The following is a 20,463-nucleotide window of genomic DNA, read 5'->3' as shown; positions in this document are numbered from 1 at the left end:
TGATACGCATTATCACAAGTTTGGTGGCCGCAGAGTAAGAGATATCATTTAAAGTTGAAGTAATGTTTATACTTACTACTACTACTTAATAATACTACTTAATATATTTAATTCATAGTTTTTATTACTTAAACACTAATCAGTTACTCAGTAACACTTAGAGAAAAGGTAAATCAGACATTAATGTATTAAAATAAATCTTAATTTTTGGTGAACTTTTTGTTATTGCATATTTACTGAAATCTATAAAGGTAGCCAAAGTGTGAACTGGTCTGTAAAATCAAACCAATTTGAATACTGACAATACAAATTGACTGCCTTTTTTCAAGTGGAAACTCAAACAGCAAGTTCATTTGGCTGGCAAAAAAATGCATGCAATGAAACACAAAATTAGTGTGTGGAAGTTAATTCCATACACTTCTCATTGAAAAGACAATTGTTAACCTTCAGCCAATGCTGCCTGTTATGTGGATGCAATAAAAGTGTGGTTGTGTATCTAAAAGCACTCAACAACCAAGCAAACAAAGCATGGCTTCACTCTGGGGTAGGTTCTCAGAAAATACTGTCTCTCCAAGTAGGGTGGATTACTGTATGCTGCTGAGCAATATCCTTTTTCTGCTGTTGGTGGTATTATGCTTAATAATTTACAGAACTGTACATGCAGTACAAAGCAAAGCTGTAAAGATATAGTGACTGATGATGACCCTGTGGCGTAATGAGGTTTAGACCAAGATTTCATATAAAACTGAGAATTATGGCAAATGCAGTCTGTGTACTGTATTTTGGTGGTTTTCCTTTAAGAAGAATGATTTGACAAATGACAAATGGTTAAAGGTTATGAATTATGGCAAATGATAAAACAAAGGTCAGTTTGATGAAGTTTAAAGCAATATTTATTTCTAAATGTGCTACAATTCAAATGGCAAAAACAAAAAATCTCTTTCACCTGTTTTTTTTTTGTACGTTTTTAAACCCCTGAGCACCACAATCCAGCTTTCCCATAATGCACTGGATTTATCCAAAATGAACAAAAGGGAAATGAAAGAAATATTTAAAGCTTCATACACAGCTAGTAAAGCCAATATAGGTTCTAAAATCTACCAGCATAGCGTAGCTAAAATTTCTAAACAACGTAAACAACATATTATTGACATAAGTGAATCTTTACTTTTCCTTAAACCAACGCTACTTTTTCTTAATGCTTTTGTTGCCTGAAATTTTTTTTAACAAAGCTAGATGAAATCTGTTGCTTTACAAATCTTTGGTTGCAAGGATTACAGTGAATTCATGTTCTTGCTTCACAGTCAGTGACAGACTTTCTAGTTATTGGCAATCCGTTCTTTGTTGAGTTACCCACAAATATGGAGCAGTACAGTGGGGTGGTGAACTGACTGTTGTGTGTAGGAATAGACTGTGCCAATGAATACATTTCTGATATGTAAATCGAAAGCAACTGAAACTTCCACTGGGAGTAAAAAAAATATGCATATTCTTTGTGCCCTATTTTTTGCCCCATAAATAAGTTTGTCCTTCAGCAAATCTACTGTGATGATAGTCTTAGAAATGGTTGTAGGGTGAACACAACTATTCAAATAATTCTGCAGGTCAGGAGTACAAAGGGATGGATAAACAGATATTAAATTCTCCAGAGAAACGACCCACACTGGGCATGTGCAAATCTTGAAAATTAGCCAATTATTTCATTTTCGCATGGACAGGGACTGAATGTGAACTGAAAATGTACTTGAAATCACTGAAGTGATGAGATATGCTTAGATTTCCTCCTTCCACAATTCTTTTATATATTTCTGAAGATGTCCATTAAATGACCTGACCTCCTGAAAAAAACAGCATTTCAAGTAAACACTTTGGAATTAACAGAAACTACAAAAGCAACCATCTTCAATACGGAACTGACATCTTAAAATCTAGGTAATTTAAAATGCTTATATTTATCTCAAGATAGGACTTTTAATAGAATAACATTGTCTTTGTTGTACATACGTTCTTTTTTAAAGCTATATTGTGTACTACTCATATGCAATATGAACATATCATTTAAACAACTTGAGACAGAAAATTGTGTACATGAAATATAATCCTTCTGGCATTTTCCACACAGCAATACACCAGTACAAAACCAAACAAGATATGTGAACGGGTTGCTTCACGTCCTAAATGGTCCACCTACTTTTTGTTTGTTTTCGCCTCAGTACACCTCGTGTTCAAGCAAATAGCATGTGCAGACCTAAAGACTACAATTACAACTGGCAATTAAAGATTGTGGTCATGTTTGTTGGCACAGTCTATAACAAATGAGGTAGATGTGCTATCATAAAATATTCCCTTCTTTGGTATAACAATAGAAAATATGAAAAAATCCAGTGATCTGTTGAAACAAAAAGATTTTTTTCAAGTGGCTTTACAATAAAAATAATAAAAATGAAATATATGAGGTATATTTGGTATTTATAATCTGTTATGTATATACAGGTAGATTTGTGAGGTATCTGGCTGCATCTGAAAAGATGTTCAAAAAGGGTTTCAAATAAAGTCATGTAGCTGAATTCATGGTTACAGCTCCAGAATTAACATAAAACAAAACAAAAATAAATAAAAATTGAAACTATATATTGAACAGACTTAATAAAAAAACTAAATACAAGAATATCTTCAAACCTTTTTCCCCATTTCCCTCCAAAAACCTTTTTTCGTAAGTCAAGGAGAGAAAGAGAGAAGAAAGAGAGAGACAGAGAGATGGGGGAGAGAAAGAGAGAGAGTGAGAGAAAGAGAGAGAGAGAGAGCGAGAGAGAGAGAGAGAGAGAGAGAGAGAGAGAGAGAGAGGAGGAAAAGGAATCTCCAAGATCCTGGACACAAGTGCATCTGTAAAAATGAAAACTTGATTTCTATTCACAACAAAGCCACTACATAATGATTGATATCCCCACTCCTTTGTTTCTAATATATTTAAGTTATTCAGTTCTGATAATTTTATTTTTTTTTCTTTTGAAGAACTTCTACCTGTTTCTGGGTGTAGTATTGAAGTCTTCTTCCCTCACTTATCATCATTATATTGTCACTACTTGTGTTCAGCACGACAGAGTGATGACACTGTTTAATGGTCTGCCAGGCTGTATAAGCCATCATTACCATTATTTGTTTGTGGCCTTCATGTTATTTTCCATTTTCATGCACGTTTGAAAACTTCATGGTGGTTACTGAATAACAGATATGAGTTTGATTCTTCATCATCAGACTGTATCTGTTCATAAAGCACAGCAGATGTCTGAAAAGAGGCATGCAATTTCCCCAGAATTACACTACCACAAGGAACAAGTTTTGTAACAGCTCTTGGCCGCAGCCAGCAATGAAGCAATGCTGCCGGTGTGCCATTTAGCTGGTTTACCATAAGAGGAAGGCATTGGTATAAAGAACTACCTGTCTTAAATATCATTGCTGATGCTGCAATTGTCATGCCATATTAACCAATATGTCAACAGAAAGCCAGTTTGGTTAAAATGCGTTCCTCTCAGTCAGTGTTACATCATTGAGACATGTTGCTTGCGAAACAGAAAACCAAGCAATGGCATTAACGTCTCTGATTGTTGATGTGCCCTTTTTCAGCGGTATGTGCTTTGCCCTAAAGTACAGGATTCCTGTCAATGTCACCTTAGTCACTTTCCCCATTAACAGTGAACTAACCCTGCGACCTCTAGAACAGATTCTTCAAAGCAGCTACTCTCGTCTCTGTGCATCTATATCTTTAAAAATCTAATAGAAAACCTATTTAATCATTTCTGTTCATACCGAGCGATATTACATAACTTTTTCTTGATCAGTTAATATGTTTTTTTTTCTTTGGTATCAGCTGAGAGCAGAAACTTCCTGCTTTGTTTTACTCATAACAAATAGTTTATAGATTTTAAGATTAGTGAAATCATTTGACAAATGTGCTCCCATGCGGTCAGTGGTAATAAAGCCAATAAAAATGCATCATCAACCACAGTTTTTGCAGAGGGTGAACATAAGCAACCCGGTCTTCTGACAGTGAAGCGTACAGAGTTCCACATGTCTTCCTCATAGTCATCCCGCCGCTTTATGCGGTCCTCTTCTCACCACGGCCTTTAAACTGCTCCACTGAGAATCTCGAAAGAAATTACTCTTCAATATGTACGCACATGTATACTCTTGAGGTCTTTCCCTAAGCTGCTGTTCAGAATTAAGTAGAATATAATTTTTCTTTGTTTTTTTTTTTTTCTTTTTCTTTTTCAGGAAGAATATTCCTTTGTATATAAACATTTGATTTTTTTCGGAGGAACTTGGGAACGTTAAAAAAAAAAGAAAAAAAAGATCCAGCTTGGAAAACATAGAGGGCTTTCTGTTTGTTGATATCTGGGACTGCTTGGCGTGTTTAGATTGGAGGAGCGGTTTGCTGGGCGGGGGCGAGGAGATCGCTCACGGGGAGGAGTTGCTAGTGGCCTCTCTGTGAGCTGAGGAGGAGGAAGAGGAGGAGGAGGAGGAGGAAGAGGAGGACGGTTGGATGTGCGCAGACGGCCCCGGGCTGGTCTTTCCCTGAGAGCTGTGGTGGCTGCTCCTGTTGTTTCCTGGCATCATTGGAATGGCTGGCTTCCGAGCAAACAGGACACCTGTGGGCCGAGGGGGAGAGGGGTGTCAGCGGAAACACTGGTCCCAGGTTGGACCCAGCATCTGCAGGCTTTCTCTCCAGCCAGGCACTTAAGGAACTTACTGAATTAAGTCTAAATTGTACCAAATGACTTTCCCTCTCCAGTTTAGAAAGTGCTAGTGGGTTAGATGGGACTGTAAAACGGGCTGTACTGGGGCCCCCTAGGACCATGACTTAGTGGCCCTGTTCTGATCCAGCCCCATGAAGAAAACTGAAAAAAAAATTCTTGATGTGGCTAAAACAGGTCAATAATTTTAGTAGTATATTTAGTTAAATAGCCGGCTACATTGTCTTTCAATAAATGAAAAATCCTGGCAGGCAGATGTTATAAATGAGATAACACCCGTGGTCCAGGGTTGCTTTCTTTATGTGACCAGCTGCATTCAGCAGAAAAACAAAAAACAAGATGGTTTTTTTTTTTCTAGACTTCAGAAAGTGTGTGGCGTTATCGCTATAAATATGAACGCCTGACCGCCGCGGACTCTGTCAAAACCTTTTACATTTCCGATACATTTCCATCAGCTCGCCAAACAATCAGAAATGCGATTAAAGTTAACCTGTGACGGGATCGACTGGACACGCTCTCGTCTCTGACTCTCAGGCCCGTGGCATTAGGAGCGGCTCACGCTGGGAGACGAGAGCCACTCAAGTCATGTTTTCCCACTGCAAGTTTCCAATAGGCCTCTGAGGCAACATGAATGGCCTATCTGCGGGTAATTACAGTCCCCAGTGCAGAGGCACAGGCTCCGTCTCTGGCTAAAACAAGCGCTCTTTCTCCTGGCACGTAAGACAATAAGCCCCATCGACCCCAAATCAACAGGCCCAATTCTGAGATATTTAACTTTTTTAACTCTATTGGACTGCCACTTCATTACAATGGATTTTATAGCAAAGACATCAAATTGTGTGGAGGACTGGGCGCAGGGGTGCTGCTATAACTTATTGAATTTCCTGCCTGCAATTACATCAGCAAACGGCCCTCTATTTACCTGTGTAGACAACTCCATTTATTTCTATTGACATGTTGATGCTGCTAATGCCGTTGGTAGACAGGTTCAATGCAGTCTCTTGTCTATCATCTGTCAAAAAGGAGCCAGAGAGGGAGAGAGAGAAAAACTCAATATGAGCATTTAAAAAAAAGAACACAAGAAGCCAGAGGAGAACGAGGCGGAATATCGGTGATAACTCATGAGTGACAGGATAAGGAGCAGTTTATTAAAGGGTCTGGAAGGAAAGAGAACTGTCAAAGAAATAACATCCATTTATACTTACCGGTTATCTCTGTATACAGTGCCCTACAGAAGAACAGTGTGATAACTTACAGACCCTTGAGGTAAGATCACAAGTTCTCATCATTACATTAGTGTTACCTTATTTCATTTAACAATATAGTCTTATGTTCATAACAACATTTTTGGATTTTTTTTTTAATACGTGTAACTTTGGTTGCTTCATCAAAAGTGTTATCCTCCCTACAGGAGTATGGATATTAATGAAGTTTTGAACTGACATTTCCAAAGGCATTTCTTCTTTACTTTCTTAAATGAATGAAAAAAACTAGCCTTTGAACTACAGAAAACATGAGAGAGACGTTTCTCTTCGTAGCTCAGTTTTCCTTCCAAAACAGTGGAACCAAAAGGAGGAGCCTGAGAGAACCCCTGGTGTCTTGAAGAATAATAGTGTTTGGATGTCATCTTTAAATTACAGTATTTATATCTGCGCCAAAGCTAGACGGGCATGGTACAATCAACCTCTGAAAAATTATAACTCATTTTCTCATCAAATATAAAGTGTAAAGCCGACAATTATGACTAATATGAGGGAGGCAGTCAAGCAGAAAAAATGATATCACACATGAACAGATAGGGCACTCATTGTTCCCTGGAATCTGTTATTAAGTAATGTATGACTTATTGCTTGTCCTACTCCACACACGCACTGGAACCATCAAATTCAGAGTAGACGGCAGCATGCTAGAGAAATCTTGTATTTTTGCCCCTGGTGCTAGAATGGTATTTCTTCATAACATCTGTATAGGAGACATCAAATGACAGCTGACATCAGATTTCTTTATGGATTAAGTGTCAGCTGGTAGTTCAATATTTCACTTTGATACTTCACAACGCATTCTTGACATACTACAGATAAGCCCATATCCACCGTGTAATATACTAGCTCTGCTTTATCAAAAACCTTGGTAGCTACATTGGAACATTTATAAAAGGTTAAACTGTGGGTTAATTGGAATGAACAGACTCATGCTAGTAAAAGGTATTTTCCTTCATTCCTCATCCACTTACAGATGGCAGTTACAGCCTTGGCTATCTGCAGTGTCAGCTCCATTTTGTTCTACCTCAGATCTTAATTGTTTAATTGTAGCCATTACGTGGACATAAAGTTCACTTAAACCCAGTTATAATAATAACATAACTCTAAACTCCAAGAGTCTAAGGATAAAACTGCCCATCCCAAGCTAAACTAAGTAAAAGCAATCATATGCAGGAAAATTTGACAGAACACTAACTGAAATGCACAAAATAAACAAACCTTCCCATTGGCACATCGATAAGCTAATGCTGTACTCTAAAGCCATCCTAAAATCCAGTATACCCATATTCTACTCTACAGCAATGGCTTTTTGCTCATGTCAGTGGTTACCTCCTCCAGTGGATGTCTGACAGACCCTCCCCCCCCTCACCTCTGTTGTTGAGCTTGATGTTCATGGGCAGCTGGGTTGCCATGGCGAAAAGGTTCTGCTGGAGGGCGTGCTGCATTATCCTCTGCTGCTCTTCAGCCATGAGCATCATCTTCTTCTCCGGGGGCTCGCCGGACTCCAGCTTCTCCCGCAGCTGCTCCAGGGCCACCGCCTGCGCGGCTGCAGCCGCCTGCGCAGCCGCCGCCTGGGCCGCCACTGCCTGGGCCGCCGCCACGTGGTGCCCGGCCAGCGAGGCGGGGATGGACATCCGGTTGGTCATGCAGCTGGACAGCATGGAGTCTTCTGCAGTGGTGGGAGAGGGTAGGAGACTGCCTGTGAGATCAGACCATAATGTGCATGTGCTACGAAGGCAATGGCCATTTATACTCATCTATATTGTCATTTACATAGCATTAAAACCAACACTCTGCTGGATGTCACTCTTGCATGGAGCAGCCCATCAGAATTCCCAATGAGAGCAGAGACCCTTACAACATTCACACGACCAGGCATGACACAGCTCTAGACACACTCTAGACAATAGGCTGGGCAGAATGATTTGCTTCCCTACTTGTTATGTTTTTATGTCCTATCAAACAGGCCACTGGAAGGAATCCCATGTTCTTCATGTTGTGGTCCTCTCTCCAGTGTGATACGGAAATCAGAAGTGAGGGTTTGAGGAAGTCTTACAAGATGTTTCCTCTTAGCAAGGATAGGAATCACCATAATGCCCATGTGATTCACCACATGGACACGCACAGCCTTTCATACACAAAATAGGGGCCTTAACCATTTTCATATTCAAAGGGTTTTAAACATCGACACTTCCCTTCATGATGGTTTCATCATCAGTGTTTATATATGAGAACACACAGTAGGTATTTGTGCCCCATTTGCAAAATGATAATAATAAGTTACATATTAAGACACAAAATCATCTGAAGGGTCTGTGAAATGTATATGGAACAATAACTTTAACCCACACTTATAAGGCTTATGGAGGTTCTTTGTGGATACTCCTTCATGTCTTTGACCACCTTTACTTTCACACTGATTGTACTTCACAAATATTTTTTGCATTTTATTGTGTACTTGTGTCAGGTGATACTAGACAGTGCTTAATTAGAATGTCGAGATCTGATAAGAAGCCCTGCCCTCATTTTCACCAAAGGACACACGGACGACACATGCCGTGTAAACATCGAACCTGGCTGTCAGATGATGGTTTGTGCCAACAAGCAATTTAGTAATCTGTCACCGCACTGTCACTAAATCATTGGAGTGTAAGCGCGAGAGCAAATCTTACTGGGGGTCATCTGTACAGATCAATTTATATTCTGTTGCCATAATTAAGGGTATGGCGTGCTTCAGAAATAAACGTTGACATCCTCTAATCCTACCTTTAAGTATATCTACCAAGATCAACAAAAATTGACCCTGCTTTGTAGGTACGCCCACCTACGGTGACTACATCGAGCTTTGATGAGGGCTCGTGCGAGCGCTGGATCTACGAGAGGATCTGTCCGAGTCTGTCACCTTTCTTGATGGCCGACGCCTGGGTGATGTGGCTGCCGTTGGGGGTTGGCATGGAGATGTGGGGCATCTGGATCTTGGGCGAGGAGAGGATGGTGGGCGTCCCCACGGGGGAGTAGTTGAACATGGCCGAGCCGTAGCTCTGCCTGCGCCCCTCCCTCCGGTTACTGTCGATAGCTGCCTGAAGCTCGCCCGGGGAGCTCAGCCCCCTCTTTTCACATTCGTAAGGATAAAGGTACTTCATATACCTGTCAAACAATCAGACAAAAAAAAAACAAGACATTTTACACATTTACACATTTCACACTACATTTAAATTGCACTGTACTGTTGTTTAATCGTATTCGCTGCAACTTGCTGCTTCACTGATCTCCCTTAATTTGATCGGTTACAGGCAGTTCATGGTATGGGATTGCATTTACTTGCGGCTGACTGGTGTAAAGGAAGAATTTAGCTGCTTTGGTGATGATGTAATCTCTTTAAATGACAGTCTTGAAGAGTGACTTGTGCAAACAAGTTCTGCTTTTCATTGTGGTCGGGGCTGCTCACGCCAGCGGCAGCACTATAATTATCCCCCATATTGCTATGATATTAACAGGAGAATAGACACCACCTCCACCGAAAATACTCATTATTTCTATTAAGTGTCTGCAAAAGCGAGTATGTAACTATCTGCTAGTTAGATATGCTTTTGAGACTACTGCTAGGTGTTTTGATGACACAGACATGCACAAACTGTATCTCTATCACTGAGCAAACTGGTAAACTGGTCTGCAGGATTATACTCTTTTAAATACAGCAGCAATCTTGTGTACATCTAAAAAGAATACAATGATTTTGTGTTGATAACACAAGATTATGTGCCAGCATCATTCTGTCCTTTTGAGCTTCTTCAAAGCCTTGAAAAAATGATTATTCCATATGCTTCTTGTCTCTCCTAGTCCACAGATGGCCCTTCCCCTGGACGGGCCTCGGAGGTGGTACTCACTGTGTTCGGAGGGTGAAAGCTGCACTGGTGATAGAGGTAGGGAGGTTTAGGCCCTTGGTGATCTCGCGCCATATTTTCTTATTGATGACCTCCACTAAGCCGCCTTTTTCTGTGACAAGCTTGTAGAGAGTGTAGAGGTCCAACACCTGCTTGGCCATGATAGGAATCCGATTCACTGGAGTCCCTGCAGAAACAAGCACAATATCCACAATCAATGCAATTAACTCCAGTCCATCGACAGGCCTCTCGGTTGGCCATAAGGCCAATTAATCTGAGCTAAGTAAAATGTCTAAAAGCCCCGCGCCCCTGGTAATGGGAAATATTATTTTTAAAAGGAGTCTCAAAAATAATTTTTCTACATAAATACTTTCTTTTAGACAGGGATGAACGATGTACAGCATGAATGTGCATGTCCTTTTTTATCAACAGATCGACATTTGCACAGACAATGTGAGTTATGGAAAGAGGCAAGTGCCACTCTTCAGTAAAAAGCTCCTGATTAAGTCTACAATTGAAGGTCCCTGCTTAGGTGACATGGCTTCATTAAAATAATGTCCGTGCATTTTACAGCTTTAATAACGAGTGTATCATGAAACCTGTTTGTTTGTCACATCTTTTGTGCGTTTGTCTGTTTGTCATATTGTTGATTATTACAGTTTACAAAAGGATGTGGCCCTTCAGAATTCTAAATCTGCCCTTCTTTTGAACCTGTGAAATTGCTGCTGTATCTTTTATTTGAGGCTAGGGAATGTAAGATATGCAACTGCTGAAAACATTCTTTAGTCATGTCAATTCAAGCAAAGTGACAAGGCATTTAAAAGCTCAGGGAACATACTTTCAAAACACACATTTTAAATAGAGTGTTCAGGTAAATTTTGTGATATATAAAAGGAAATGGAATGTCTTAGATTTCCAAATATCCTTGAAGGACAGTCAAATAGTTTTCTTTGAAATGATGAAGTCAACTCAATACACTGCAATTAAATAAGCGACCTTTACAGCAAACTCACACACATTGTAGCACTAAGTTTGTAAAATTACCACAAGCAACGGGTCCATTGGAAATCATTGCTGTGGTCAAGTACAAATTTAGAATAAGCTTCCTATTAGTAGGTTTTTATTTCAATGAAATTTAATGAAATTATCTCAAGGTAAGCCTACTCTCACACCAGCCTAAGCAAGATTTGGGGTTTTGTAATGGGAAGACCTTCACCACTTCACAAAATAGAGGCAATTACTGTGTACTGAGTACTGTGAATTCAGAGAGGGCATTTTACATTCTTAAATTCTTTGTCATTTTAACATAGCTATTAGACATAAATGTAATGTATTATTATAGCTTATAATTTAGAATACTCCAAAGAAATTTCATTGTGCTTTTTTCCCTTTTTCTTGGTTCAAGTGGAACAGCATAGCGGTATTCTCCAAGTCTATGAAACAGCTCTTTTTCAGCATCACTCACTCAATACAAGAAAAGTAAACTAAGTAATTTGGTGCAGACACAAATTTCTTTTGAGAAACTTTGAATGTTCTTGCATTTCTTGATTAGAAACCTAATTGCCATTAAGTTTGGAGAGAAAATGAAAATTGACTACTATATCAAAAAAAGTCATTTGAAAACAAATGTTAAACAAGCATTATTTTCCGTTATGCATCGACAGCTATAACAAGCATTCTAGTATATCTCACTGAAAAACATAATTTTCATGCTTTTAAATAAAGATAATCACCAGCAATTGAAAATGTAATCTTTTGTCTTATAGGCTTTAGCTTGGCCCTCAATTAGCAGTGTAAAAGGACTCTGAAATAATTTCTCCACACAATTTTATGCGCGTTGTAATGTCTGAGAGGTCAGCGCTTTGTGCGGACACTAGAAAGCTGACCCCAAGATAATTAACCTGCATTTTGCTGATAGAGTTCTATTGTGCCCATTGGATTTACCATAATAGCAATCAATAACCCCGGAAATATAGTGCAAACAACAGCAACAAGGACTGTACAGAGAAAGGGCGGGGGGCAGAAGTATCGTCTAGGGTGGTAAAAACACATCAATTAAGCCTTGTAATTACGGCTCCATTTGGCCGCTCTGGCATGTGAACAGAGAGATGCCATTACAATAAAAGATTTACCCCCACTGTCCTTGAGGGCAATGCTGGCATTATATCTCAAGCAATGTAGCAACACCTAAAACAATCCATCCTTTTTTTCCTCTAAACCTCACCTAAACTGTCAGTATATCACAGTATATCAAGCCATATTGTAGCGAGGTGTCCTCTGATGCTAAAAGTCTAAAGGGCTTCAACGGTTAATTTTGATGAAGAAGTGACCCTAATGAAAAACACTCAAATAATAACCACAAAAAAATAAAAACAATGGGCATGCCAGGCTGAGAGGAGAAATGAATGACAATCGAGGTGTGAATGTGCGGTACGCCACAACTAAAAACACTAAGAAAACACACAATCTGAAAGATAGGTAATAAATAGATAATAGCTAATAAATAATAGATAATAAAACAGACAGAAAAAACCTAAAGATTCTTAGAACCAACTCACTAAAGTAATTGGCTTCTAAAGATAAAGACAATGAGGGACAAAAAGTACCATGAAACTTCAGTGGTATATAGTAAAAATGTGATTTGACACTGGCAAAAAGAACAAACAGAAACTGGAAAGGACTAAATGTACTGTGCGGGGAACAGCTAAAATTACACGGGGAATGTAGATAAGTACAGAACGTGAACATCAAGAACAATGCAACATTTTTTCAAATTTATGTTACTGAATTTCGTGCGTCATAAAACATACCCAGAACAAACTGACCAAATTGAATTAGAGGTCAAGTGATTATGACACCTAGATAAGAAATGAAAAATGTAGGGCGTATCAACGTTCTATTTCAAAATACATTTCACAAGTATTTACTGTCTCTGCAAACAACAGCATAGTTACTAAAATCTGCATTGAAAAGTATGGAGGTAGGAATTGTTGTGGATGTAAGCACATTGAATATCTCGTGTTTGGAATGAAAGACAGAAACAGCTCAGACAACATGTAGTTGAGCTGCCCGGTGCCTCCCTTGTTCAATAACCAGGTTGTGTCACAGTATAGTCATTCACCATGAAACATTTCTATAAACAGCACACTACACTGATCTGACAAATGATAACTATATTTTCTACAAAAGAAACTGCTGTCTTTATATGAATAACATACAAAGGTTGTTTCTTAGCAAAAACGCTTAACAGAAAGTGTTGGCCTGAGACGGGATCACCAGTGAATACGAAGACCTTGTTGCAGGCTCAGGACACAGTCCAGAATGCTTACCTGTGCATGTACAGCACATACTTGATACATATCATACACAATCATACCAGATTTTCCTTTTTCAGCTATATTTTCCATACAATTTGTAACATGGCTAGTGAATAGTTTTTGTTTTTAAAATGGTGGTTGTCATTTTGGTGAACCGCAGAAACTTTCTTAGTCTGGGAACATGACATGTTTCATGTTTCATTTCAGTAGCAGGGCTAGGCCTGTACTGAAGGCGTGAATTTGATGTCACCACCTCTTACACTGAATTTTCTGAAAGCCATTAAATAAGAAAGTACTACTCTGAGTCCCCTTTGGAAGCTTTTTTTGACACTCCTAAGCAGTAGCTGATTTTTCTTATGAACAGCTAACATTTGAATTGTTTAACTGCTTAAGATGAATGAGTGTTGAGATTAATGTTAATTATATAACCAAGATGGATAGAGGCCCAAAGGGGAACAAAGAAATCCTTAATGAGAAAACCAGAAGAAAAATATGTATGGTATAAGGATTGGAAAATATGCCCTCAGTATAACACACACCACATGCATTTGGCTACAGTCATCACTCGGGATGGCCTGGGTTTGAGGGTTTTACATTTTTGAAACACTTCCCTTGAAATTTTTTTTCATGATATTTCTCTTATAATTACATTACATAACAAAATATTTTCATTATTCAATTGAAAATGCCATTGAAGAATGTTTTTAGAAACAGCAATAACAGATTAAATTAAAAGTAAAATGCTTTGAAGTGAAAAGTTCAACTTTTACAAGTAATTTTTTTTTTTTTCAGTTGAAAAGGGTCTCCATCGTGTTTTTGATGTGGAACATCATTCAACCTCACAGTTGCAGACTGACTCACAAGTGCAACTATCCACTCAGAAGTAAAATGCAGCGCTGTGTTACAACATACCTACAACAGGTCACACATACATACCTGAGACATATTTCACACTGACAGCTTAAAAGGTACACATGTGTACATGTTTGCATGACAATACCTATTTGAGACAAACACACTCAAATGCACTCATACACACTCATACACACCAAAAGTGTGTGTGTGAACACTCAGTTTTCATGTCAGATGACATTACCCCTCCCAAAAAAGCAATAAAAAACAGGTACAATATGTACAATATCAACTCCATCACAATGAAAACACTATTGAGATAGGTCTTTAAAACAGCTATTCATCACAACACAGAAACGCTACCCAAACAAGTACTGCATTGGGCTGATGAATAAAAGTCTGCTCCTGAGAGCTTTTGTCTGGCTGAATCCAAACCTGGACAAGGTTCTTAAGAAGAGATTTATGTGCTTTCAATACCTTAGGTGACGTATGTGTCTCTCCGATTCCCTGAAAGAGATATACCCAATAAAAGAGAGCACAACCTTTTGTCAGCAGAAACAATATGATAGGCCATGGATCATTATGACTGTAAGTGATTGCAAATCACAGAGAAACACACGCTACCAATTTTACCACTGATCCAATGGTAAATCACCCACCTGCCATGTAAGAATTTCTTTAATTGGGGCATTGTGGGAAAGGAAGTCTATGCAAAGCAATCACCAGGACGTCCAGGGAATCGCAGCTTGCTGATGTGGTCTGTTTACACCTGGCTCAGCTAATGGAGCGGGCAGCCTTCTCTATTTGTGTGGTGAGGTAAACCGTGAAATGAATGATGCGCACGACTCCTAAAAAACATCTGCGTCTGACTAAATCATTTAATCGAACAAAACGGAGAACAACGGGCTCGGCTGGCTTTTTTCCCCCCTCATAGGGAGGCAAACACAAGCTGGGGAAGTTAGCCGACTTCCCAGACAGTGGAGTCAAGAAGAAGCAAAGAGACATCCCCTCCCAAGGGTGACGTCAGACTGAAATAGACCAAGAGAAAAACAACCAAAAATACCCCAGCAAGTTTTAATGGTCCTCTGTGAAACTGTCAGAGCTGCAAGATGTGCAGTCTCCGTGTATGGTGAAAGTTTTCGTCATTAGATTCAACAGGATGTGTTTCCATACGAATTCAATTTATTACCAGCAGAGTGGTCCACTCTAGCTTGGTCTGCCTCAGAGATCTCAGCCATGCGCTTTCAAACAGTTATCAGAAAAAGGAAAGAGAAGCTTTTCATAAAAACAAAGGGCAGACAACAATCATTTTCTGCAGGTAATAAATCCTTATTGTATCATCCTGAACTGCACTTTATAACTGGGAAATAATCAGACGTAGTTCCTTTTATTTTACTTTGACATTACCAATAGACCTATTTGATGCTCTCAATATGGATGTCTGCTCAGAAAAGGAGGAAATTAATTGACAGATGGATTTGTAACCAAGAAAAGGAATTCTGCTAAAATGTGCAGGCCAGTAAGAAGAAGATTTGTCACAGTAATGATTACACTGCGGTACTCAAGTTGAACATTAATAAGTCCTGGGCACTAAGAAAGTACATTTTGGTGTCAGGTACTCTACATATTAAACCCATCACTGTAGTAACATCAAAGGTCTTCTGTATATTTAGTGGACTAACGATTTAAGACTTATTCAGTCCTTAAAGCTTCTCTCAAACAGCCCTTTTATTCTCTGTGCTGCTATTCCGGGTAATTACAGAGGAACAAAAGTTCAGGTGAAAGTGCTGATGCAGTCCAGGGTGTAATCAATTTATACTCTAACCTTGAGGAAACCATGAATCAAACTGGATATTTAGCGGCACACAATAGACGCGAACAGTTTTATTGTCCCGTTTGATATATAAGATCAGAACACTAAAGAAGTCCATTACTCGTTTCTGGAAAACAAAGCAAAAGCCTTCCTCAGATTTGACTCTGTTCATTCACTGTCTTCTCCATCACCTCCCCCTTGGGAAAGGCCACGATTAATGAATTCACTTTTGTTTTTCGCTTTTTAAAGTTCTGTATTCACTCCTGTAAAAGTTCAAGTTTAGTCTTTTTCAAGAATGGCTGCTAAAAACAAATTTGCCACATGCTCATGATCTTCATATTTCTTTAAGTCTTAAAGCATCAATTAAAGCAAGGTTGTCAGGGTAACTGATTAACAGCTCATATGACAAACATTTCTGTGAACATTAACCATTCACGTCACGTCAGTTATTTTAATCTTCTCAGGCGCCAGAAATGAGAACTGACAAGAGGAGAACATTTCAGAGAAATGTCACATCTTACTGAGGTTCCACAGGTTCTACAAACACTACTAGAGTAAATGTAACTGTACAGAAATAACAAAACTATGTTGAGCTTCTGTGTAGTGTAGTGTAGTGTTCACATCTATGAAAAGGAAAAGATCTTTTGTCCTAAAATAGATCTACTTTCTAGGCAATAATCTCTATGGTGTAAAACATTACATGAGAAAATGAATGAGATTCTTCAGAATAAAGAGAGACTGCATAATGTATTAAATTGCACTGTAAGATTCGGATAATGCTAATTGACGTCAGTGACATTGTAATAAGTGTACACTCTGGCAAAGGCGTGCCTTTTCTTACATAACACGCTGGACAAGGAACACCTCATCAACATTAACAGACACACCAGCACAACACAATTAAATCATTAACTGAGCTGACGGCCCACATAAACAAACACAAAGAAAGACAATATCCCCTTGTAGTTGGAATATAGCATTGCCATGGTCTGAAGTGGTAACTACGTGTGTGGCCCCGCCTCCTTCAGCCAGATGCCATTAAAAGCAATGTAAATACGCAGGGCCTTCCTGATTCCGGTTCTCGAAGCTGTGAAGCAGGCTGCCCAGCCTTCCTCATTTGAAAAGAGATACTACCATCTCAATGCTCAGAGGTCCCTGTGACAAATGATTGCCATTTGGCAGCTTATGATTAATGATCACGGGGGCCAGAGGACACCCCAGAGGTCGCTGACCTCTTTGCCCGGCCTTGCCTATGGGGACTCCGGAGTTGGAAGGCACAAATTCACTTTCAAGCTGTACGCAGCGGGGAACCTCTTCAGTGAATTGATTTTGATTTGTGCCCGACAGAAGATAAATCTGGAGAAATATTTTAATAAAAACGTTCATATTCAAGGGAAACAGACATGTAAACCTATCCACCCTCCTGGGAACAGCCCAGGAAATCTTCATAGAGAGGCTTAAGTGAAACCAATCAAGGGTGGTCAAGTTGTTATTCTACTGTCATCCTTGGCTGAAGACTTCATTTCTTTCACAAGTAAGACTGAAAACCTAAAATCTGTGGTCTTATGTGGACATATAATACCTGAGAGAAAAGGACACCATTTTTTGTTTTGAAATTTAAACTGAAAATCACAAGAGAATTAACTACCAGCAATTATCAAACTGCATAAAAACACTTTCATTAAGATTGTTTTTACAAAGAAAGTGTCAGTTTGGGAACTTTGTTTTAATATGCAGTTATTAATAGTAAAATAAGAATTATTGATAAAAGATAAAAAGATAGAGATAAAATTACTGGTGGAAAAAAGAACCATGAGCAATTAAGTAATAGACATTTATCTATTAGATAAACTGTGAAATAAACTGTGAACAAAGCTGCACAAATAGCAAGTTATTTTGACACAAAATTGGAATGCAGTAAATAACACACAAATTCACTTAATCATTTAGATCATTTATAGATGTTTAAGTTGACTGCACAGGATGACTTAAATGTGGGGTAGCCTTGATTGAATCTGGCTAATTGAATCATAATAATGAACGGATGAAAAGGTCAGACCTTGTTCCATATGTGGTACAGGTAACATTTTCTGTGACCTACTGGAAAACCACATGAGACTTTTTCCTCAGAGTGGATGTTATAATTAAAATACTTTCTCTGAATGGACTCCCTGCAGTCATATTGGTTAATGTAGTGATTCTTGCCGCAGATATTGTGCAAGAATAGGCAAGTTCCAGTAACCACCGCTGTGAAAGGGTAGTCATTTATGAACAGCCATTAAGGGAAGCAAAATTAATGTGATTTAGTTCATTAGAGCCTTTCCTGTAGGTCTGAAAATGACCCATGATGCAGTCAATCGATGGTGGCATACAATGAGAGATCTATACTGTAGAGCCTTGGTAACATGCTTTAGAAGTGACAGTCTTCCTTGTTGGCACTTGTGTCAAGATGTAAAATATTTCAACTGCTGAGACATTTTTCTTTTCTTAGAAAGATATACCCCATCCTTAAATGTGAATTAAACTGAACCCTGCCCAAAATAGCTTTACTAAATGCTACCCAGTCTATTCTGGGGTTACCGAGAGAAAGAGAGCGAGATTTGAGATTTGAGAATGATACTCATTCCCAGTAACTTTATCCCGATACTCCAAAGGGTCACATATGCCAAACAAAAATAGCACACTGACATGAATACGCACACCCTTTCCCCCACATGAATAACCAGACATTTTGATCCTTTTCATTTCAGTTTTTTAAATTATAGTCACAACACTTCAAAGTACTGTAGGCAGGAAGGACTCTGTGAGAGTATCGTTGGCATGGTGCAATTCCACTAGGAACCAAAGGCTAAAAGCAGACCTAGTCTGAATCCTACAGAGTGATGGAATTGTCACCTGCAATTGGCTTTAGAGATTTCCTTTTTTGACCTGACTGACCTGATTGACTAGTAGATGTGTGATTCCAATGCCACTAGACAGTCTGTGTGGTCATCTACAACTGTGTGGTCATCAGCACAAAAATGTTACCCTAAAAGGTAAACCTTTTAATTTTGTTGAATAGCTCCATTGGGTTCAATCTGTTTCAGGTTGCAAATACAACTTAAAATATAAGTCCAGCTAATAACCATTATACTGTAATGTAATGACATACTGAGATATCGTTTTCATGGGGAACTCGGCCATACAATTAACAGTAAAGTATCAACATGCTAACTAATTCAGTTAATGAGTTTTGACAAAGTATTTAAATAATATTTTACTTTCAAATACAACACTGTTTTGTTAATGTACTATGGCTACATATCATGGATGTACCATGGTGATTTGTTCTGAACTGGTAATAAAATGTCTTATATAAGTTTATTTCTGGTCTGTGCTCATCAATGAATCAAGTTTGCTTGAAAGCAAGTATCAGATGAGAGATTTATTTGCCAGTTTATTTGCTAATAATTAAAGTAGCTGAGATGGTGTTGAAAAAAAAAAACCTGGGGTTGTCGAATCCTCTGACCAGCTGCCTGCCCACCCACCCACCATTCTAGAGTGTAAAAATTTGAAACATTGGGACTGTCACCCAGTTCTTTGGGAAGCTAAGCGTATGTCTTTGGTGGGGGTCAAAGCAGCCAGTGTGTGTATATTCCTCCAGGCTTTAGCCAGAGACAGCTCCTGGCCTCCCTCCGTCTGGATTATCCGGTTAATGACTTTGGTCCCGCAGGCCAGGGTTGACTACTGTCATTAACCACGACTTAGATGTGTCACTAGGCTACAACAGGGAGTGAATCTTTCCCCCCTGCCTGTTTGCACATCTTAATTAGCATTAGAGTCAGGAATTATCGGTGAGGTAGCCCTGTAGCCCCGGGGGAATCTTTGCTTACCAGAAAAAAGCAAAGAAATCTCAAATCAGCGTAATCTGCATTATCTCTTTTGCTACTTGAAATGGGTCAATTATCAAAAGCCTGGTATAAAAAATAAATTTAATATCTTTCAAAGATGTATTTTCAAATATTTTATAATGGTTAAAATAGTCCAAATAATGATGCAAGATGTGCTGATTGTTTGTATTATTTAGGTTTTCTGTGAATATTTACACTGTCAAATTATACCTTAAAGCTTAATATAACTACCCCAATAAGCATAAAATTGTATAATACACTACTATTGTTGCCAATTCTAACAGTAAAATTACATTTCCAAAATGATCTTTATATGAAAGCCCCAGATTTCATTCAGACATATACATGTATGCAGTTTATGCATACCTTTTTGAAGTGAAATAACATTCCATTTAAATATGTTTATGCATACCTTTAAAAAGCAGAATAACATTCTATTTATATATGTTTATGCATACCTTTATAAAATGAAATAATATTCAATTTAAATATGTTTATGCGTATTTTTATAAAGTGAAATAGCATTCCATTTAAATGCAATTGCCATTCAATCTTCTAGTACTCATTTGGGGGCCAAATTGGACTTGAGATATGTGTATGTGTAATCGATACTTAAGTGCTCCACTGGAACTAAGAGTTCCATGGCTCTACAGCCTATATTAGCAGTCCATGTGCAGTTTGCCAGAAACGAGTG

The 20,463-nt window shown here is 38.6% G+C and overlaps 1 protein-coding gene across 1 annotated transcript in view; it reads right to left on the bottom strand.

Moving 5' to 3' along the window:
• Window positions 1-4,398: 4,398 nt before the first annotated feature.
• Window positions 4,399-20,463, bottom strand: part of arid3c (AT rich interactive domain 3C (BRIGHT-like)) — an 82,791-nt gene continuing 66,726 nt past the window's right edge. Inside the window, exons 5-9 of the mRNA XM_036527793.1 lie at window positions 9,901-10,084; window positions 8,916-9,160; window positions 7,383-7,682; window positions 5,674-5,763; window positions 4,399-4,646 (exon numbers count right to left, since the gene is read on the bottom strand). Of these exons, the coding sequence (XP_036383686.1) occupies window positions 4,456-4,646; window positions 5,674-5,763; window positions 7,383-7,682; window positions 8,916-9,160; window positions 9,901-10,084 (1,010 nt within the window). The 3' untranslated portion in view covers window positions 4,399-4,455. The remainder of the gene's footprint in view (window positions 4,647-5,673; window positions 5,764-7,382; window positions 7,683-8,915; window positions 9,161-9,900; window positions 10,085-20,463) is intronic.

The sequence above is a fragment of the Megalops cyprinoides genome, chromosome 4, assembly GCF_013368585.1.
Source record: "Megalops cyprinoides isolate fMegCyp1 chromosome 4, fMegCyp1.pri, whole genome shotgun sequence".
Lineage (NCBI taxonomy): Eukaryota > Metazoa > Chordata > Actinopteri > Elopiformes > Megalopidae > Megalops > Megalops cyprinoides.
This window is presented reverse-complemented; position numbering and strand designations above follow the sequence as displayed.